Source organism: Mesoplodon mirus (genome assembly GCF_964341445.2).
Source record: "Mesoplodon mirus genome assembly, chromosome: 12".
NCBI lineage: Eukaryota > Metazoa > Chordata > Mammalia > Artiodactyla > Ziphiidae > Mesoplodon > Mesoplodon mirus.
In genome coordinates, this window is record NC_138988.1 from 66,661,629 (window position 1) to 66,673,460 (window position 11,832).

An 11,832-nucleotide genomic window follows, 5' to 3' on the forward strand; every position below is an offset into this window, starting at 1 on the left:
TTCCCCTGCCTCATCAACCCCTTGCACTCTCTGCCCCCAACTAAGCCCCCCTACCTTCTCCCCACCACCCCTCCCCCACCTTTGCCTTCTAGAACTCCTGGAAGTGTCCAACTGGAGGTTTTAATTTGAAAACTCCTGTTCTTAAGCAGTTGGTCCTGAGGTGGCTGCTGTGGCCCCTCACTCTGAGTCAGGGTCCTTGTCAGGATGGAGGCCCCAGCTTCAAGCCCTTGATCCCGAATTTTGGGCCATTCCTCCATGTTCTGCTTTTTCCGTAGCCTGGTGGGGAGCAAGGGCAGCCCAAATAGCTCAGACAAGCCCCTGCTGGGGGGCCAGTCTTGTCCCTTTCGAGAGCAGAGCGCCACCACTTTGATGACTGATCGCCAGGGAGGAGCAGGGCAGGAGTCCAGGCCTCCTGCCACGCTGCCCTACACCCTCTCTGTGGCCCTGCCACAGCCCGATCCCTCGGGTCTGGGGCTGGGGGACACAGGGGCCCAGACCCCCACCCCCGTGGAGGTCCTGAGGGTTCTGGCTCGGGGTGTAGAGGTGAAGCCAGTCCTGCCCAGAGGAAGCCAGGAGGTGCTGGGCAACCTGTCTGAGTTGGAGGAGAGGGAAGAGGAGGAGACGGAGGCAGCAGGGGATACAGGGACCTCAGACAGGTGAGGGGCTGGGCCCTGGATGGTGGGAAGGAGCCTGGGATGGAGGAAGTGGGGGGAGGCCTGGATGTAAGAAGGGGGAAGGATGTGGGCCTGAGATGGGAGGACCCAAATTGGGGAGGGGCCGGGAACGGACTTCTTGGGTGGACAGAGGACTGGGTGGGCATGGCTGGACAGACGTGTCAGGGGTGGAGAGGAGCCTGGAGATGTGGGGAGGGGGGTGAGGCAGAGATGGGGGTCCTCCCGCAAGTGAGTGGTTGTGGATGGAGGCACCAAAAGGAAAGGGGGATGTTCTGGGGTAAGCCGGGGCTCCTGTTACTTCCCAGATCCTTCCTGGGCCCCAATCCCCCCACCTTCCCTCCCCACTCTCTCCCTCCTGGCCCACACCTCTCCCTCCTGGTTCCCACTCCCATTTGGACCTGGCACCCACCCCTGGTGAGGAACGGGGCCCACTTTTCTCTCTGCTCCCCACACCCCTCCTCACCTTACTTTTTGGGAGGGATCATCCCCTCTGTGATGAAGACCCCAGAGGGCTGAGCAGGGAGTAGTTGGGAGCAGGAGGATAGAGGAAGCTGAGCAGGGCCTCTGGGAGAGCCTTGGGGGGTTTAGGGGGCCTTCACCACATCTCTGGGCCCCACCTGCCACCCCCATCTGATTATGCTTTGGGATCAGGGACCACTTTGCCCAAGCCTTGGCGGTGGAGCAAGGATGCTTGCAGAGGGCCATGGGGCCACTGGATATCAGCCCCGAGACCTTCACCAGGGAGGAGGAGAAGGAGTGTCTGCCTGATGGTGAGTGTGGTGGCCACAGGTGTGGGGGACATGCCAGGGCTGTAGGGCCGGGAAGGACACAGGGCAGTTTGAGGGGACGCTAGATGCGGGCTGCCTGAGTTTGAATCCCAGCTCCACTAGGCCAAGCTGTGTGACGGTGGCAAGTCACTCAACCTTTCTGTGTCTCAGTTTCCTCATCTGCAAAATGGGAATATAATAGTACCTATCCCAGAGGGCAGTAGCAAGGATTGAGTGAGATTTTCTCTGTGAAGTGCCTAGAACTGTGCCCAGCATGTAGCAGGTGTTTGCTAAAGAAAACAAGGAAACCTGGCCCTCAGCTCAGCCTCCTGATGGCCCTGTCCTCCTGGGCCTGGGCTGCCTCTCGTTGCTGTGAGCTATCAGTGGCCACTACCGCTCCACAGGAGACCTCAGGCTGGCCTCCTCCCAGGTGGGGGCAACTCCCTGGAACCGTCTCCTCAGCTTGTACAAGCAGCTCCAGAAATCGGCCACGGCCAAGGTCTGTGGGGCCAGCTGGAAGTGCAGGGTGAGGCCTGGGTGGGGCCCAGGGGGGCAGCCACCTGCCTGAACCTCTTGAGAGCCGTTGTTCCCTCCTGCTTTCTGTTCTGGGTCTCCGTGGGCGTGGGGGCTGCAGGCTCGGCCCCACCCTCCTCACCTGCTCAGTCATGGGCACACCCTCAGTTCCCTCTCAAGGAAGGCCTGCCCTGTGAGGAGAAAGGCGGGGAAGAGGAAACAGAGGAGGAGGACAGCTCACTCAAGCTCTGTGTCCAAGGCATTGTCACCCTCCAGTCGCCGCTGCATAAGACTTTTAGGTCGACAGATACATTAGGTAAGTGTGGTGCCCCCACCTCCCCACCCAGCCAGTCCCGCCACAGAAGGAGCCCCACTTTGGCCAGTGGCTCATGGGTGCAATACCAGTTCTGACCACCAGGTGGCACCAGAGGACCTAAGATGACTGCCCGGGCTGGGGGAGCTGTGTGTGGCTGGTCCCGAGGCTGAGCTGGGTCTAGCAAGGGTCCTCTTCCCTCAGGGCCCGGGAGGGAGCAGAGGGTGGAGGGGTCGGGGGCGGGTTGTGACTGGGACTGCAGCTCCTTGAGCACCACCCTTTCCCAGCCCGGAATTCTAACTCCTTCAGTGGCCACCTCCATCCCTGGTTTTCCCATCGTGCGTGCACTGCTGTGACAGTACCCCAGAAGACACCCCCTCCCACTGCAGCCCCCTTGCCGCCCTGACATGGTGAGCAGATGGCTTAGTGGTAATAACATACTCCAATAAAATCACTGTTGACATTTTCATAGCCATTACTGTGGGCCAAACCCTCCTCTAAGCACTTTTCATGAAATACTACATTATAACTCTGAGGTAGGTCCTGTTATAGTCTCCACTTCACTGTGAGGAAACTGAAGCACAGAGAGGTTAAGTAACTTGTCCAAGATCACACAGCTAGTAAGTGGCAGAGCTGGGACTTGATCCCAGGAGGTTTGGGTTGTTCCAGATCTGTGCTCTGGAATTGGTGGCTGGAGGGGGCAGGGTGGGGTAGGGCAGATGTCTGCCCCTTGCATGCTGTCCCCAGGAGGTAAGTAAAGAGACTCAAACTCAAGCTGGCAGGAGGGAGCCCATGGAAAGCGAGTGTCCTGGGGAGGGCAGGGCAGTGGGGAGGTGGTGTCTGGCTGGTTCCAGGGACTGGATGGAGAAGGGGCCCAGCTGGGGGTGACCAGGGGCTGCACAGGGCTGGGTGAGGTTTGGAGAGCCAGAGCCACCTCCTCTCCCTTCGATCCCCAGCAGGTTGTCCACCCTTCTCCTGCCTGTCCCATGCCCATCTCTCTGGCTCTCAGGTTTCGTGGAGTCGGAGTTAAAGAAGCTTCTGGTAGTGCAACGGGAGTCCTGCCTCTGGAAGATGGGTGGCCACGAGGGCCGGAAGCTGCTGACCCAGCCAGAGATCACCCTGGAGGAGGCAGGCATAGTGGATGGCCAGGTATGCCTGCCCATCCCGCCCCCACCCTCTGCCTGAGAGCCCTGGGGAGAGTGGGGCTGGAGGCCTCCCCTCTCCGCAGCTGCTGGCCCAGGCTCTAGCCCCCATGCTGGGCAGGAAATGCTTAACTCCTTCTTGGTGGTGGTATCTCTGAGAGCAGGATCCTGACCCCCTGCACACACACTCCTCCATCAGTCTCTCTCACTTGACCTGAGTCCATTTTTAAGGCTTCACTGCCATTCACTTGCTGTATGGCCTTGGGCAAGTCCCTTCCCCTCTCTGGGCCTCAGTTTCCTCATCTCTACATTGAGGGGACTTGTCTAGGTGGCTTTAAGGCTTTCCTGCACATCTGTCATTCGCATAATGTTGCTCTTTTTCTGTTTTCTCTCCCATTCACACCCACACCAACTCCCACAAACACACATAGGTGCAGGGGAGTTACCTACCTGGTCACACCAAGGACCACCTACAGCCCACCCTACTTGACATTGGCCTTAAAGGTTAGGCCTGTCCCAGCTTCTCTGAGTGCACATTGATGGATATGTTGATGAAAAATATGTCAATGTCCTTTTTGGGTTAATTTCCACTCATTCATCAGCTCATCCTTTCATTCAGTGGACATCTGCCCCTGACGGTGTGTGTAGTTTACAAAAGGAAGGAGCAAAGTCTTTAGTCAAGTCTCTGACCTGGCATGACTTGCTCTATGACTTTGAATGTGGGCCTTGGTTTCTTTACCTGAAAAGGGGACCATTGGAAGATCAAATGAGCTGACGAGTGTGTAGCCCTCAACTTCAAAGGGCACTCCAGTGTCAGGGATTATGACTCACCCCTTGGGGGTCTTTAATACCAGAAATACTTGCCTACCGGGTACTGAGGGGCAGCCTTCTCATTGTCTTGAGCCTGCGGGCTATGTGTCAGGGCGCCCCTCTGTGCTCTGGGGAACCTCACCCTAAACCACACAGGTGGTCACTCTGGCAGGGCCCCTGCTTTTGTCTTTTCCTGCTAAAGGGAGCTCTCCTCCCCTCTCCCCTCCCCTCCAGGACCACCCCCTGAGCAGGCCTGCCCCAGCCCCAGGGGTCACAGTCCTAGGGTAGCCTGAGCAGCACTGGGGGCCCCTAGGGACCAGCTGCCTCCGGCATATCTTCCTGCTGTGGGTGTGACAAGGATCCTGTCCTCATCACCACCCCCACTCTCTCCTTATCTGCCCTCAGAGACACCAAGCTGAGGGGGAAGGAAGCTGCCCCCCAGCCTTTGGGGAATGCTGGGGACCTGGGGGAGGGGCGCTGAGGCACCGGAAGCACCACCCTAGGCTGGAGGGAAGGGTGCAGAGCCCCCTTGGTGTGGCGTCTAGGATAGAGGTGAGGGAGGGGAGGGCTTGGCTGGGGTGCCTGGCTCCAGGGGCTTCCCAGGAATCCCCCAAGCTGGAGGGAGAAGGGTGCCTCCATTCTATGGGAGGGAGATGGCTCAGGGCTAGTGGGCCTGGCCTGCTGTGGGCACCTGGGGGAGAGTCTGGAAAGGTGGCCTTGGGGTGCTTGTCTCTGAGGGCAGGTGGGACGGTTCTGGGGGTACAGAGCAGGAAGAGGAGAGCCCAAAGATGCAAAGGCATCTTCCTTCACCCACTTCCGCCCCCCAGCACCTGCTCCTTGAGGAGATGGATGCGATGGGAAACTGGCCTCCAGAGTGAAGCTGGTGCTGGCCTGAGTCTGCCCTGCCCCGGGTCCCTGCAGCCCGTGTAGAGATGTATCCGCCTCCTCTTAGGGCACCTCAAGGAGCCCCTGGGGCCAAGGGGTCTTTAATAAATGGTGTCCATGTGTCTTCAGGGTGGGCCTGCCCAGCACACTGTCCCCACTCTTCAGACTCAGGCCTGTGATGTTATTAATAAAACTCAATTTGACTTTGGCCTCCTTGCCTATCTGTCTGCCGACCTGGCCCCTCATCCTCCACCCAGGAACGAGCTCAGGGTTCTCAGTCTAGTTCTAGTCCATGCCTGCAGGCTGCCAGGCCACCCCAGCTGCAGAGCCCTGGATTCCATCTGAGCTGGAGGACGGGAGGTTTAATGCACCTGACCCAGGGGTGGGGAAGAACCTGGGGCCCAGAGTGAGCACCGGGGGAGCCCCTGCTGCCACAGACCTGCCCCTCATAGTCAGAGCAGCCCTGATTTCCCTCCCTCCTAAGTTCCCAGGCCTGGCTTGCAGCCTCCTAGAAGGATCCGGGAATTCTCCAGCAGGAAGTTCCTGCCCAGCCATCACGGGGACAAAGCCAGGAAAGCAGCCTTGGGACCATGGGGACCTGCCTCAGGGGCTGGGCTAGGGGGCAGGTGAGGGGGCCCTGGGGTTGATGGAGAGGTGCTACAGGGGTGGGGGGCAGGGCTCCATCCTGCTGCCCCTGGTCGGGGCCCACTAGGCCATGCTCAGTGCCAAGCACCTTTAGGGGTCCTGGGCGGAGGGAGGTCTAGACATCTAGAAGGCCCAACCCTATCTAACCCCAGAAGCAAGGATGGACTTGAGTTATTGGCTGTGGCAGGGCACACCCTCATACCTGGCTTCATGGGCATCCAATGGGAGGGAGGCCCAGGCCCAGTTTGGACACCAGGAGGTGCTGTTTGCCAGGAGGTCCAGCTGGCTCCCGGTAGGACGCTGGTTCCTTCCCTCCCGTGCTGGTCCTGGCTGAGCCCCCAGCACACGTGTGAGAGAGAGCTCACACTGCCCAACTCTTATCAACGTAACTGCTATTTACAGATGCGTGTCTGGCCTTCTCCATGGGGCCCCCACTGTGTCCAGCCCGAGGCCTGTGCAGAGCTGAAGTTCAATGTCAGAACATGGTGGCCACTCTGAATAATTATCATGATTGATAACAATAGCTGTTTGTTGGATGGATGGGCGTGCTTGAGGTGGGGTTAGGGAAACTGCAGCAACCTGGCCTCCTGCCCCAGCCCCGCCCAGCCCAGTGAAGTAGGGAGCCCCACCTCCTCCCACCTCCCAGCCTGGGCTCAGGGGAGAGCTTGGAAACAAGACTGGCTAGTGATTCACAAGTGGGCTGGGGCTTTATTTTCTCCTGGGCTTCCTGGTCAGGCCCCCCACCTCCTGGAATCCTTGACTCAGGCCCTGAGCTGAGGCCCGTGGAAGGGCCCATCTGGACTGTCCCCCTGAGTCAGCTGGGAGGCAGCCTTGTGATCATATGACTCACCTGGGCCCTAATTACTTCCTCTCAGAGTGTTGGCTGCTGGGAAGGGTGGGGGCTCTGGAGGGCAGCCTGTGGGCTCCCTGGGTGCACGTGGACCCCGGGTGTTCCCTGTGTGGACATAGCACTCCTCATGGACCCCACGGAGGGGTTACCTCTCTGCCTTCCCCCTTCCTGATAGGCCCCCAAACCTGGTGCCAGCCATGCCCAGGCTGGAGGAGGATCCCTGGGCCCAGAGCACTCCAGGACACAGCTCTAACCTCTCCCCCCCGTTGTCTTCTGGGTGGGGCCGGCCAGCAGCCCCTGGACACAGGCAGGCACCACAGTGGGTCGGGGTAGACTGGGCCCAGCTGGCACTCAGGCTCCTTGGCTGCTCCTGTGAGCCAAGTGGGCACTCATAGGCCGTGCCACCTCAGCTCCCAGGGACAGGAGCATCTCATCCTTGGGCCCCACGAGAGTGGGCTGCTGGGGAGTGGGGGGGCAGGCACCTGTCTGCTCCTCTCTCTCCCTTTCTGTCAAGTGAGGGTCATGGCACCTCATCATCCACCCCCCCTCCCCCAGGGTTCCTGTGAACCACAGGGAGGAAGGTCTGTGAGGCTGGGAGACGCGGCTGCCGGTGCGGGAACAGGAGTGGGGTCTGTGTGCGGGCACGGGTGTGAGGGCCTCTCCCCGGCCCTGAAGGGTCCTGGGCCGGTTCCTGTGGATGGGCCTGGCCTGACACTCATGAGTGGTGAAGACAGGGGTGACGTGGCCCAGGGACCTGCGGGGTGTGGGGAGGCGCAGCGGGCAGGTGCAGAAGGCCGGGCGCAGGCTCAGCGCACGTGTGGACAGAGGCCAGGGGTTTCTGAAAGGCTTCAAGGGAACACTGCCGATGCATCTGTGGGTCTGACCTGAGGACTGGGTGGCATTTAAAGTTTTCTCCCCTCCAGCGTGTGCAGACAGCCGGGGTGGTGGGGTGGTGGGGTGGTGGTGGGGTGGTGGCGTGCACCGCTGTGCAGGTTGGGCCCTGCACCATGACACTAGGCTCAAGGGTGACAAGCCTCTGAAACCCCGAGAGGTGCCTCTCTCTCACTTGCTCAAAAGGGCCAGTTGGGGGGGCAGTGGCCCTGGTCAGTCCTGCAGGTTTAAGTCAAGCTGTTATGTTAGAACTTGCCAAGCCTCTGCCCCTCTCCAGGTTTCTCTCCACCCCCCCCATGCCTCCGCCCCCCGCATCTTCCTCCATCTCTCTCTGTTGGTAGCTACATATGGGTCTCTGTTTCTTTTCTCTCTTTCTTACTGTATCTCTGGAGGGATAGAGGTGAGAAAAGCAGCCCCCAGATCCATTCTGAGGGTATGTGGGGGACAGTGGTGGCTGAAAGGAAGGCAGTAGGTGGTGGTGGTGGGGGAGCAGGGTGGGTGGTCCCAGGGAAGTGTGGGCAGGGTCAAAGGCGGGCCTGCCTGCCTGGGGAGACACTGGGGTCTCCCTCCCTGTAGGCTCCTGGGCACAGCCTTTGAGGAAGATGCCACCTCGGGCCCTGTTCAGAGGCACTGGTTGTCAGCCTTGCCTATCCCTGGGGTGAGGGAAGGGCAGAACCACCTGTCTTGTTCTCCAAGTGGGAAGGGAGCTGGAGCGCACAGGAGCAGAGCGGACAGACTCAGCTGGGTGGCAGCCGAGGCTCCAGCTTGACAAGCTCACGTGAGTGCTGGCAGGTCCCCGACCTCTCTGAATCTCAGTTTCCACATCCTTGAAATGGGCGAATCACAGGCTTCTCTTGTGGGCTGAATGAAGTGCTGTTTGGCAGGGATCGAATAATTATTAAGCACCTACTGCATTCTGTTCTAGACACTGGGGAAATAGAGCAGTGAACAAGACACACAAAACCTTCACTTTTTTGAGCACTTACGATTGCTAGTAGGATAGACAGCGAACAGATAATGTATCAGGAAGTGACAGGTACTATGAAGAAGCTGGCTAATAGGATACTTTTTCAGAGTGATGGGATGGGAAGGGCCTTTCTGAGGAGGTCAAGTGGAAGCATAGACCACCAGGAAGTGAGAGCAGGAACCATGGGGATGTCGGGGAAGAACATTAGAGCTGAAGTGCAAATGCCCTGAGGAAGGAGAAGGCCTGGGGTGTTTGAGAAACAGGAAGGAGACCTGTGTAGCTGGAGGATAGAGTGGGAGGAGGAGTAACGGGGTGAGATCAGGAAGGAAGGAGGAGGGACTTTCCTGGTGGCACAGTGGTTAAGAATCTGCCTGCCAATGCAGGGGACACGGGTTTGAGCCCTGGTCAGGGAACGTCCCACATGCCACGGAGCAACTAAGCCCATGCGCCACGACTACTGAAGCCCACGCGCCCAGAGCCCGTGCTCTGCGAAAAGAGAAGCCACCGCAATGAGAAGCCTGCACACCGCAACGAAGAGTAGCCCCTGCTCTCTGCAACTAGAGAAAGCCCACAGCAACAAAGACCCAACGCAGCCAAAAATAAATAAATAATAAATAAATTTATAAATAATCCGCCTGCCAGTGCAACACGAGTTCGATCCAAGGTCAGGGAACTAGATCCTGTATGCCACAACGAAGATCTCGTGTGTCGCAACTAAGACCTGGCACAAAAATAAATTAAAAAAAAAAAAAAAAGACCTTCGCTCCCTGCCATCCATCCCTCTGTAAACTTGCACTCTAGTGCCTTTGCTGGGGCCCCAAATCACAGCCACAGCTTCCCAAGCCCTCAAAGCTGCTGTCCCCCCAGGTCTTCCTTGCTATCCCCGTACCCCTGCCTATCCTGTACAGCTCAGCTCTGGCACCTCCTCTTCTCCTGGAGTCCTCACAGCTCTCTGGCTATGGGACTAATGGGATCTATGTGTTTTCCTGCTCTCTAGCCTGGACAGACACATTATGAAGGCAGGCCCTGGGGGGGGGTTTGTCCCCATGTCTCCAGTGTCCAACGTGCTGGCTAGCACAGAGCAGGCTTAGCACAAGGTGCCAGACTGAACAAGCAAGGGAGGGGAGGTGGGAGGAGGGGGCTCAGGGACAGAGCTGGAGTGGTAGGGGCTAGATTACACAGGGCCATGTCTGGCACCCTCAGTGGCTTGGCATTTATCCTCAGGGCAGTGGGAGCCATAGAAGGCTATAGAGCTGGGGGAAGTAGCATGATACAGTGGAGGGGGGAGTGGAGGGAGCAGGGAGCCAATTAGGAGGTTGTCACAATTGTTGTAGTGAGAGATATGAGTGAGCCTGAGCTGGGACAGTGGCAGATGGGGTGAACAGGAGGACACTTGGGCAGTGCTTTTCAACCGGGGCAATTATGTCTGCCAGGAGACATTTGGCAATGTCTGGAGACATTTTTGGTTTGTCACAACTTGGGGTGGGGTCCTACTAGCATCTCACGGGTAGAGACCTCCCTATGTTTCCTCATCTTTTTTTTTTTTTTTTGCAGTACTCGGGCCTCTCACTGTTGTGGCCTCTCCCATTGCGGAGCACAGGCTCCGGATGCGCAGGCTCAGCGGCCATGGCTCATGGGCCCAGATGCTCCGCGGCATGTGGGATCCTCCCGGACCGGGGCATGAACCCGTGTCCCCTGCATCGGCAGGCGGACTCTCAACCACTGCGCCACCAGCCCCCTCATCTTTAGTAAAGGTTATTAGGAGGATTAAATGGGTTAATACATGGTCAGTGTTTAGAAAAGTGACTGATACGTATTAAGCACTAGGTAACATGAGCTACTGTTATTTTAAAACATAAATCCTTAAAACCCAAATAGTTAAAAAAAAAAAACTGTTAAAAAAAATAAAATAAAAATCCTCTATTTAAAGCTCTGCACTGAATCCTCATCTCCCAAGTAAGAGCCAAGTCCTTCCAAGGGCTGACAAGGCCCCTCACCGCCAGGTCCTTTTCTGTCTCTCACCCCATCTCCTGCTGCCCTGCTTCTTTCTCTGGGTGCTCTGGCCACGCTGGCCTCTTTGCCGTTCCTTGCACACACTCAGCCTGCTCCTGCCTCAGGGCCTTGGCACTTGCTGTTCCCTCTGTGTTGTTTCTCTGCCCCTAGGAATTTACATGACTCCCTTCCTCACGTCCTTGAGGTCTTTCCTTAGCTGTCAGCTGTCACCTTCTCGGGGGATATTTCTTAACCACCCTATGTAAAAAAAAAAAAAAAAAAAAAAAAATCTATCTCTTCCAACTGGCTCTCTCCCTGTGCCCCTCTCCTGCTTTATTTTTTTTAAGAGCACTTTCATCATCTAACACATCATGTATTTAGTTTGTTTATGTGCTTATGGTCTCTCAACTGGAACGTGAGCCTCACGAGGGCAGGCACTGTTGCCTGTTTTGTTTGTTGCTGTGTCCCCAGGGTCTAAGACCTTACAAGTACCTTCCAAATACCCTTAAACATTACTTAAATGAATGAACAGAGTGAATGAAAAGCCCCACCAGGACTCGGAGAGGTGGGAAGGGAATGGAGAGAACGTAGAATTGTGGTGGGGAAGGGAGGGCCCAAGTGGACCTCTGGAAGGGCCAAGGTCGTGTCACAGTCTGGGGCACGGAGCCTTGTTCGTCTGTCCTCCCCAGGCCTTCCACCCCCATCTACTCGCTGGGATCCTCCTGCAGGCAGTGCTGGGCTCTACCTGCCACGCCCTGAACACACCACCACCACACAGTCCGGGCAGATGACCAGGCCTGAACGAAGTGTCCTTTCCCCTCTGATAAGCTGCCTCCTTCCAGGGGCACTCAGGGAAGGCCATATCCTGCTGCTTAGGAAGTGCCTGGGGGCCTGGGTGGACCTCTGGAGTGGGCATGGGGCCGCTGCAGCAGCCACCCTGCCCAGAGGCCCAGCAGAGAAGCAAGGGCAGCGGCCGGGCAGACCCCTGCCCACCACCAACCCCAAGCTCGCACCCATTCCTCATTCTCATTCATTCAACGAATCTCTCTTGCGAGCCTGTTGGGAGCACAGCTGTGAACAAGTGTTCCTGGTGTGGATGGATGAGGAATGGCAGAGACTGGGTGACAGGCTGCCACACATGGGGCGCTGGCCTGCCTTGGGCACCTTGCCCTGGGGACAGTGGGGACAGGGGGGTTGCTGAAGGGACATTTTACTTCTTGGCTCGGGGAGGAGCTGGAGGTGACGGGTTTACCCTACTTCCCTGATCCCCTCAAGTCCCCCTCCCCACATCTCTGCAGGTGTTTCCATGGTTGATGGTGCCAAAAGGAAGCTGTCAGTGGTTTCTGATGATTGACTGTCACCAGCTTCTTGAGAGCCCTGAAC

General features: G+C 57.7%; 1 protein-coding gene across 1 annotated transcript; it reads left to right on the forward strand.

Moving 5' to 3' along the window:
* Positions 1-204: 204 nt before the first annotated feature.
* LOC309814169 (gametogenetin-binding protein 1-like) lies at positions 205-5,270 on the forward strand (the record flags this gene model as incomplete). Its single annotated transcript, XM_082639648.1, is given in 7 exon segments — positions 205-228; positions 232-656; positions 1,326-1,444; positions 1,846-1,940; positions 2,123-2,270; positions 3,277-3,416; positions 5,047-5,270. Coding segments are annotated over 7 exon segments (1,002 nt in total). The 3' UTR covers positions 5,098-5,270.
* Positions 5,271-11,832: the final 6,562 nt, after the last annotated feature.